Raw genomic sequence first — 11,263 nt, forward strand, 5'->3', positions numbered from 1 at the left:
GTTCTTAAACTTATTTTTCTTAAAACATAAAACAAGTAAATAAAGAAGTAAAGTAAACAATTATCTCTTCTAGTTACAAATTTTGTACTCGGTTGCTGCTTGAAGTAGGTTGCTAAGCCTTTTAAAATTTCGTATGTGGAAGATATGTTTAATTCAGTACATGAGCAAAATCTTAGCAAATAGAAAAGATACGAGGTTTTGATTTTATATTCTAGTTTGTCAATATTGGTAATTTGAGTTCCTAATTCATACAAAACTAAAGACTTAGTATTTTGACTTCACAATATCTAATCTGAACCAGTGCTGCATTCAACAGACCACGTGACACACAAAAATTGGTGTTTAACTTTGTTTTTTTAACATTTTACTTTTAAATTAAGAAATTGAATATAATAATGTATTATACTAAAATTGGAATTATAATCTACAGTTTAATACCAAATTTAATGACATAAATTCATGAAAATAGTAGTTCAATAAAATTTTGAATGCGAGCCAACAAACACAATGACATGGCCTTTGACCCGTGACCCATCTGGAAAGAGTGAAAAAGGACGATAAGCCAAAACAAACTGTTTCAACAAATTTAACCAGTCAACAGAAGAATTTTTACAATCTTTTTCAATACGTTTGACCAATGGAATTGTTGGAATCTCTTTTAAACCTTTATGTATGGTCCTAGCTCTTCTGTGCCTATTACAACGTTTCAGAGTTGCATTCAAAATTTAAGTAAAGAACTTTATCATTAATGAATATCAATACAATTAGCACCAAAATGTAGTTCATAGTTCCAGTTTTAATATTATCTAAGTTTTAATTGATTCATTTCAAAAGAAAATGTTAAATTCTCAATTTTTATTTCTGTATGTCACATGATGCATATAACTTTAATATTATACTATCTGCCTTTCTTGGACACAATGTACAAACAATTCCAAAGTCAAATTTACAGGTTCGACCTGTTAACTTCTCCCTGTAGTGAGAACTAAATAATTTTTTCAATCCAAGACAGGTGATCCTCCTCCTCTATGTAACTTCCAAGGCAGTTTTCAAAACCATGTGCTCCTATTTGACATACATGTTTATAATAAATTGAAAAAGCTTATTTTAAACTCCTTGCCTTCAGTGATCCTGTTGAAACTGGTACGAACAGATGTTAGACAGTGTATGATTTGATTAGGTGCTTAATAGTATTCCAGTTGATGCTCATAGCATTTAATGACTTTTTCTACCTTAAATAGCTTAGTTAGAAAACCATTTGGTTTACATTTGTTTTTAGACATTCTGGTTTAGTGATTTATGTATTACTTATGTTTCACAGTGTATATCTGAAAGGTAATTTAATTTTTCTATCGACAAAGACTTGGAAAAAAAATTAAATTAGGGTTAGGTAACTATGAGTGCATGAGTACAAATTAGATGTTCATGTATGCAGGCATACGGAAATCTTCCCATCGTGAACTTCATATAATCCAGACGATAAAACTATAAAATAAAATGCAAGAGAAAAGGTAAAAAGTTGAAATTCTGAAAAATAATGAAATTGAAGATATGGTGATTATTAAGGAGGTCATAGAGGTTATGAAATATGAAAATTGTTAGATGAAAAGTAGTATGTTTATACTTAACATGAAAATCACATTTTACTTAGATTGACTCAGTAAAGGTTTTGAAAATTCACAGACAAATTTTGACTATAGGTACTTTACTAAAAAATCTAACAGACTTGTAATGTTTACAAACACCTTGCCAAATATATCAGTCACTATAATAAAACTTCTCAATATTCTTATAGTTTATCTGGCTTTCTAAGTAACCTATAAAATGGGTTAAACAATTTCTGTTAGCCATTTATATTGGTAAAACCATTATCACACAACAATATATATCTATTAAGTGAATAACTCTCTGCCAAATTCAAAAGAATAGTTACAAGCTTGATATAGAGAAGGATCTACTATTTTAATTGGTTATAAACACGTCTATCAGCTGTGTAAAATTGATTAGCAAACAATCTCAAAAGTCAGAGAGAGGAGAGGGTTTTTCTGGTGGGTTTGATAAATTTGACATCTTAGCACATAAAGAAAGTAAGAGGTTCAAATTTTGAATACTCCATTTTTCTAATTGGTTGGAAATATTGCAGCAACCTGTTTCATAGGTTAACAAATTCTGGAGTGAAGAATTCTAAGCTCAGATTGGTCAAGTGACACAAAATTTATGATTGAGAATTCTTCAAGCATTTATTTTTGAAATTAAACTTAGATAACATAAAAATTTGGATTATAAATTACATTTTCTTGCCAAGTGATATGCATTAATAATAATGTTAAACTTTGATTGTAATAATGCAAAATTATGACATGCACACTTTTACCCTGCCACAAGGAAAGAGCTAGCATTATTAGGATCTCTTTTAATCAGTCAACAGATGAGCTGTTAAAATATCTACCAAGAAGTTTTATCAGTCGACACGAGTTGTTACAATCTCTTTCAATGAATCTGACGAGTTGACAAGTTAACTGTTTAAACGTTGAATCAGTCAAAACACAAAATGTTAGAATCCTCTCAACAAGTTTAAACAGTCAATACATGAATTTTTATGCTGGGTTTCATTTTTGACCAATCAGTTTGACTAATGAGTGCATGAAATAATCTAAGAATTACTATTTTTAATTAACAGATTTAAAAGCATTATTAAAAGAGAATAAAGAACTTTGAAACACGATCTATTTTACACAGTCACCATTCAGAACTTTGAAACACGATCTATTTTACACAGTCACCATTATTAAAACATAAGCTGCATAGACAAAAAAATGGCTTTCAGCCAAAGTCCGAACTCTTTAAGGACAAATGAATTTCTATCAGAACAAAATGTTAATGTATAAATTATCTAAGACATTTTAATCTACTAACAACAAAATTAATGTTAGTTTTACAGTAACTTACTGTTAGGTAGACTGTGTGAGAGGGAGCATATTATATCTATCATGACTGTTGTATTAAGAAATGAGTTCATTGTAAAGATGAGTTACCAAAGGCATTTACAACACAGATGTGGTGCTTCCATGAAGTTATGGTAACAACGGATAACAAAATTTAAAACCTAAATCATCAAAATCTCTAATGATTCTAAATGTTCCTTTTTCACTAGAGAACACAAAAACCATACAATTATGGAAGTGTAAGTCAACACCTAAACATACATAACTATACACAACACTGATGAAGGCATCTAAACTTGTGAAGCACACTTTAACCCTACCTGCCCAGGCATCATTTACTGCACATGTCATGAGGTTTTAGTGGCTTACATTCAAAACTTTATTAAACTACTTTTTGTTTATGATATACCAATTAGTATAGGATAAAATCGCAGATAACAATCCATATTTTAATTGTATAAAAGTTTTATGTTCTTAACTTTATAAGGCAATATTTAAAAAATTCCTGAATTTCCTGTAGGCATATTTTCTCTAGGCATCCCCTCTTCTCTATTTTATTCTCCAACCCTCCAATAAGTATGAAATTTAAAATAAATTACTCACTATAAAATTGTCATTGCTCAGACAAACCATAGTTTTTTTATAGCCTTCAATTTTTGTATGGTTACAGAGCCATCAAATAGAAAAATCAGACCTCTCTTGCCACACCCACCCATCACATACCCTCTTTCAGGATTTGTTAATAATTTTCTCTTGCTCTTAATTCTATATTATGTATAACGAATAGAAAGCCAAGGTTTTCATCTATCAAATGACACTATAATACGTTGTTTTCTGAACAGAGAATTGTCATTTTCCCTGATAGTACAAGCTTCGTTCCCATGGGAAAGATAACGACTAGCTTGGATGAATTTGTAACAGCTCTTGTTGCATAGTTAGAAAATCAGAAAAATTGTGACAGTTGGGGCATTGTCTGCTTTTTGCACATTATTAGTCTATGTTCTTTAGTGCATTATTTAATTAAATAAAAATAATTTAGTGCATTATTACCATTAGTATGAAAAAAGTAGGGTTAAATGTCATTGACAGTTGACAGCAAAAAAATAAAGAAACGGATAAGTACTTTATTTCTTGTTTTTCATGTTTATTCTTTATTTATTATTATAAAAGTAACTAAACTGTAAAAATAGGGATCTCTTTAGGTTAGTTAAGGTTAGAGTAGGTAAAATAAATAATAACAATATAATAAAAATGCTTGTGGTTAAAGTAATTTGACAGTGTAACGTGAGCTGCACATTCCCCAAGTGATTTACAACTTATAATGGCATGAATAGTAGTTAGACATGATTCAAAGGGCAATAAACTTTAATTATAAATAGATGTATACTGTTATGAGTTTAAAGTTTAGGACAAACAAATGTAACTTCATGTTACAATTTGAAGTCATTCTAGAGAGAAAATAAGTGTAATTTAGATTTATTTCAAATTGTTTTTTGGGTAGTTACGAGGTTGGTCAAATTGACCAAACTTGTATAGAGTTAGGTTGTAGATAATAACAGATAAAATATAAAATTTTACAGAAAACAAACATTTTAAATGAATTTAATAGGTTTTAGAGATTATACAAATTAAATTTGAGATGAAGAAAGTATTTTTAATCTTAATATGAAAATCACTTTGCACACGGACTATTCAAAACAAATACTCATTATATTCAAGAACATTATATTTAATTAAAATACTTCACTAAAAAATATGATTTTTTTTTGTATGTGAAAGACTTATAACATTTACTGAATGACTGCAAAATGTTTTAAAGATATACACACTATATTAAAAGTTAATAGTATCATACCTATAAATAATTTAAATGAGTACAAAGCAGTCATGCAGTTGGTCAAATCAACCGAGCCCATATTGAAAGAGTTAATAAGTCTATTACTTTATCTTCTAATATTTCTTTTAAATGAATTTTTACCCACCTCTAAGGCACATATTCCAAAGGAATAGATATCCACAGCTGGAGTAACCACTGAGACTGTAAGTAAATGTTTAAACTGATTAACATCCAAGTTAATTATTAAGAGGGTAATAATTATAAAAATATCGTGGGTCATGAAATCAGCATCATTTTTGTCTTACTTAAAACATGAAAAATTAATTATTAATTTGTCATGATGGAAATTACGTCTTCCCCACACACTTTCTGATAATCAGCTTCCACCATATTCTTCATAAGTAACAATAAGCACTGTCAATTTATTTACCAGAAACAAGTCTGTCATGAAAAACTCGTTAGCTTCTACTACATAATTTTGAATAATACCTTTTGCCCATAGTCAAGGCATTGTCAGCACTGAATATGGCAGATATAATGTGGTGACATATTCTCCTTTGCTTTCACTCATGGGTTCTTAAAATACATTTCCACTCAATGGATATCAAACTTCACTCATTCTGAGCCCAAATCCACAAATTATATACACAACTTCATTCACCGTACTGGTTCTATGTTCACGATATTAAATTCCTCAAAGGACGTAGACATATTTGAATCTAATTATTGTTATACTTTAATAGAGTACACCTTTTCACAGTCAATTAAGCCAGAGCTCGGAAGAGTCCTCAAGATCAATATATTTGCTGTTTGTTTGACTGTTACCATTTTAACTTCTCACACACTCTGATAACTGGGTTTATTGACTGCTATGTCACTGAACCTATCTTTGCACACAAAAATATAATTCTTTCATATTCAGGTACAACTGTTTGATATCTAAAACTTTTGAAATTATATTTTGCATTATCAAATTAATGTTTTATTTGATATTATTAAATATGTCATAAACAAGTTAATCATAGTACATATGCCAGGATCTCCAATAAAAATGAAGAAACATTACTGTGGTACGTAAAATGAAGTCTTACTCATTCATGCTTGTAGCTTTTCAAATAAATAACTTTCAATAAGTCTAGTAATCCTAGGTTTTAACAAGACACTGGGAAAAGTGACACACATACACTAGTTAAAAAATCACTTCATATGTACAAAATCCTAGAAATAAAATCTGGGAACTTTAAACCAAGTATTTTTCTTTGGCTAAAATTGCAAATTTGATGAAGCAGACACACCACTTGAAGGTTAGAGTGCAAATTAAAAGAGTTGCCACGTTATATCAAGAAAGACTTAGTAATAACTTTTTGTTTGTACAAATAAAATATTAATATGGATAATTCTATCTGGAACAGAATTAGGTTGTAATAGTTGTACCATGGCAACAATACATAAACACCAGGTTTTAAATAGTTGAAAGTATTTTAGTGTTTGAAAAATGTTTTGTAATTTAAGAAGTAAAAACTAATAATAAAAATTAATCTATATAAGATTTATTTTATTTGATAATGATGATAATTCAATTAAAATACTTTTACATATGATGGTCAAAGTTCATTGAACTTACTTCCAAATTCTGGAGCTATAAAGTGAACATTAGAAATGTCCTGTCTCCAGGTCTTTACATGTCGATGAATAGCATCAGGAGCAACTGGTGTAAGACCAAAATGATCAGATCATTAGATATATATATCAAACAGGGACTATCTGTATACAACTAGATACATTTAATTTCTGAATTAACACAAAACAACAACTTAATATTTCAAAGCAATGACTTCCTTGAACAAAAAAGTACATTTAATTGCCAATTGTTGCTTTCACATTCTTCTATACAACATCTATAAATACAATTAAAATGAAACTATGTAATACAATGGCAAGATCGACTATTAAACAGGCCACTCAGACTATACTGAAAGTATTTCCAATAGAATGATTAGGGTCTAACCCCCGACCTATATATATATAAAACCTTAGTCATTCTGCAGTAATGGTTAACAGTTACACAGATACCCATGAAATGGCTTGATTGCAATATATTAAGACTAATTATATTTTGTTAGATAAACAGAAATTAAAAAGTGAGCATAAACTCAAGCTCAGATAGAAATGACTTACTTTGGTAAACTGTCAATAGTGGTTAAAATATCTGCATAAAAACTAATTAATGTCTTACTCAAACCCGTATGTATTAAGTTATAAAAATAACAGAATAATTCATTTAATAAATGATGAACTTTTGTATGAAAAAATACTACCAGAGAAAAACAACTTTTTGGTATAACTTTATGACTGATGACATCTTTTTCTTTTTTTTTTTTAAACACACATAAAGACTCACGTCACTAAATGTAGCTGGTAAAAACCCAATTCAGTAAAAGTATTATTGAAGCTATTAAAATTAGTTCTATATTATAAACTTTGGCAGAATAAAGTAATGTTTACCAGTTAACTAACATTAGGTAGGGTCAGAGTGGACACAATGACTTTTTACCGTTATATTCAAAATTTAATTAAATGACTATATTATCAATGTATGCTAATAAACTGGACATAAAAATTATAATATTAGTTTTAATCTCAAAATCAAACATTTAATAAGTTCTCAATCTTCATTTATTTCTATCACGTGATGCTTCAAATTGCCCATTTTAGATTTTTTTCCTACCCACCTTTATGATCTTTACAGTTTGGCAGAAATTACCCACTTATAGTATAGATGTTTCTAAGCCATAATGTAAATTTATAGCCTCTAATCTTCTTGATTTACGGAGACAGGCACAACCCCACGCCATGACTCTTGTCTATCAAAAATGTAAATTTTTTTCTTTCTGACATTTGCTATTGTATTTTTTATTACTAATAGCAAAGATTTTAATTTACACAATTTTTTGAGCAGAGCTAGTTCTGATAACAGATTTTGAATTATTTGGCCCCAGTTTCTTTGTTTGCTATTGTGGTGTTCACATCGGCCAACTAACAGAACTTATTTCATTCAGTTACAATTCAGTTTGAAGTTCAGTTAAACTATAATAGTTTTAGGACATTTTATTTTCTATACATGTTAATATCTTGTATTTTTAATTGCATATTTGAAATAAAAGAAATATTTCATGCAATACTATTACTAGCATTACAAATTATGGAAATTATGAAATCTATTAACTGTAACAATAAATAATGTGTAATTGTCCATTACAATGTATGGTTATTCTAGAATGAAAAAAGCTAATTTAGATTTATTTGTATTTTTTAACTTTTCATTTTTCTCTACATTGCTGATATGTTGGTAATTTTTAAGGCCAAATTGAAAGATTTTAAATTACAATTGTTTTTAATTTATTGTGTTAAGATATTAGTTAATGAATAAAATAAAATAAATTAATATTCAAAATAAGATTTAACCACGACTACTGCTGAATATTTTTAGGCCTAAGTTCAAAGTATTGTGAAATAAAACAATTACTAATTTAGAAAAATGTAATTGAACATGCACTGAAAAAGTACTGAAATAAAACATGTATTTGACCAAATACTGTAAGTATTTCATTAAAATTTAACAAAAGATCAGAGACAGTTTAGGGTTAAAAGAAATTAAAAGCTGGTGAGTAGGGAGAAGGCTATAAAGAAAAATGTCAGACATTTACTAATTTTTAAAATCCATGTAAAATGAACACATATTCATTTTTAAAAGGGTTTTTTAAACCAAAATATTCACATTTTTGGTTTTAACAAGGCTATTCATCGTCCTTATTTTACTTTACTGTATTGGCCAGCTTACACGCCAAATTATGGTTAAAAGTGTTATGTTTTATATTTTTTATTTTAAACTTTTATTTTACATTGAATCAAATCAAGATGTATAATATTTCAAAGCAACATCTTCCTTGAACACAAAAAGTACATCTTCTAGCTTTTAGAAAAAAAATGACTTTGACCATACACTGAGGTTAACTATCTTGAAACTAAAATGTGGCACATACAATAGACCCTTGGCTTATATCTATCGATATATAATTACACATTTGAGTGTAATGAAAAATGGTTCAAAAGGACATTATTTTTTTACCCTTAGGTTTTATATAGAATATAGAAAATGGTGCAAAAATGTCCAAGTGCGTGTTTAAAACACTGAAAGTGTGCATATTATGAACTGTCACAGCTTTATTAATATTACATTACACCTGTACAGATTTCAGTTAAAGAAACATGAGTGTTCTTAAAAGATAGACACTTGTTACTTAAGAGTGAATGTGGAATGGTTTTTTCTATCCCAAGGTTAGCGTTACACATAAACAACTAAAACTGTCTTAGAGTGAAGCATTTACACAACAAACCCATGAAATCAAAAACAAAGTTTCACAATATCCCATTGGGGTCATCAGACTAATTTCTACAGAGTTATATAAACTCACAAGTATAAATCAATATAGTAGAACCACACATCTTCAGATCATTGACCATAAAACTAATCTTAAATATAGAAACTTATCTATATAAAACTTGTTTAGGCAAATTAAGTACAATGAAACATGACCAATGAGAAATAAACTGTTAGCCAAGAAGACCATAAACTTAATAATGACCTACTTGTGTCCACTGTTAATGTGATAATGACCTACTTGTGTCCATTGTTACCGTGAAAATAACCTACTTCGTGTCCACTGTTTACATGATAATAACCTAATTTGTGTCCACTGTTAACGTGATAATAAATTATTTGTGTCCACTGTTGCCATGATAATAAATTATTAAATTAGCACTGGATACAAATATATTATCATGTTAACAGTGGACACAAGTAGATTATTATCAAGTTAGCACTGGATACAAGTAGGTTATTATCACATTAACAGTGGACACAAGTAGGTTATTATCAAGTTAGCACTGGATACAAATAGATTATTATCACATTAACAATGGACACAAGTAGGTTATTATCATGATAACAGTGGACACAAATTAGAAAATTATCATGTTAACAGTGGACACAAGTAGGTTATTATCAAGTTAGCACTGGATACAAATAGAAACTTACTTGTGTCCAGTACTATCTCGATAATAACTTACTTGTGTCCAGTGCTAACTCAATAATAACTTACTTGTGTCCAGTGCTAACTCGATAATAACTTACTTGTGTCCAGTGCTAACTTGGTAATAACCTATTCGTTCCTAGTGCTAGACTTGGAAAACAAAGAAATTCACCAATAGAATAAGTTTAAAATAAAAAGTGTTTAGGAAATGCATGAGTAATACTAATAAAAAGCATATTAATTTTTCATTACCAGATCCAATTTTAACAAGTCCATCGTGCTGAATAAATATTGTGTCACAAGTCAAGTTTCCATGAATTATGGGGGGTGAACAAGAGTGTAAATAGCTGTTAAAAAAAAGCAAAAACAAAATCTAAGCAAACTCCATTGACAAAAGGTTACATGTAATTAATTTAAAAAAAAAACAGTAATAAAGGGATTCTTCTTTTTTTTTATAAGGGAAAAACTCTTTGAACAAAGTATTAAAAACGTTTAGTGACAAAGTTTAAGCACATAAAGAGAAATGCTTTACTGGGTAGATCAGTTAAAAAAATGCTTTATTTATTCTCCATTCAGTTTCATTAATTTCTGTTTAACAGGATGACATTTCTATTGTGTATCTTTTATTTCTTTTTAAAACAAAGACTGAGAAACTTAAAACTAGTAACAAAGGTATATTTTTATCTAAAAAATAAAACAATGATAACTGTGTAATGTTTTTTAAATGACAAAGTTCAGAGAGACAATAAAATTCCACAAAATATCATAATTACGTAAATCAGGCATCAGTTACTTACACTTTGTAGCCAACTGCAGAATAGATTAAAAGACCTTACAAAAAACGACATACTACCACTTACAATTAAAAAGCATCTATTGTAGATATATTACATAAACTATATACAATCAATCACCATTATTAAACTTCTACAGTAGATATATTACCTAAACTATATACAATCAATCACCATTATTAAACTTCTACAGCAGATATATTACCTAAACTATATACAATCAATCACCATTATTAAACTTCTACAATAAATACATTACATAAACTATATACAATCACTCACCGTTATTAAACTTCTACAATAAATACATTACATAAACTATATACAATCAATCACCATTATTAAACTTCTACAGTAAATACATTACATAAACTATATACAATCAATCACCGTTATTAAACTTCTACAGTAAATAAATTACCTAAACTGTATAAAATCACTCACCATTATTAAACTTCTACAGTAAATACACTACCTAAACTGTATAAAATCACTCACCGTTATTAAACTTCTACAGTAAATACATTACATAAACTATATACAATCACTCACCATTATTAAACTTCTACAATAAATAAATTACCTAAACTATAT

At 28.6% G+C, this 11,263-nt stretch overlaps 1 protein-coding gene across 1 annotated transcript in view; it reads right to left on the reverse strand.

The window, feature by feature from the left end:
• LOC106472027 (nuclear receptor-binding protein-like) overlaps window positions 1–11,263 on the reverse strand; it is a 49,226-nt gene that overhangs the window by 20,852 nt on the left and 17,111 nt on the right. Inside the window, exons 5-7 of the mRNA XM_013932655.2 lie at window positions 10,128–10,222; window positions 6,407–6,490; window positions 4,928–4,983 (exon numbers count right to left, since the gene is read on the reverse strand). Of these exons, the coding sequence (XP_013788109.2) occupies window positions 4,928–4,983; window positions 6,407–6,490; window positions 10,128–10,222 (235 nt within the window). The remainder of the gene's footprint in view (window positions 1–4,927; window positions 4,984–6,406; window positions 6,491–10,127; window positions 10,223–11,263) is intronic.

The sequence above is a fragment of the Limulus polyphemus genome, unplaced genomic scaffold (assembly GCF_000517525.1).
Source record: "Limulus polyphemus unplaced genomic scaffold, Limulus_polyphemus-2.1.2 Scaffold5026, whole genome shotgun sequence".
NCBI lineage: Eukaryota > Metazoa > Arthropoda > Merostomata > Xiphosura > Limulidae > Limulus > Limulus polyphemus.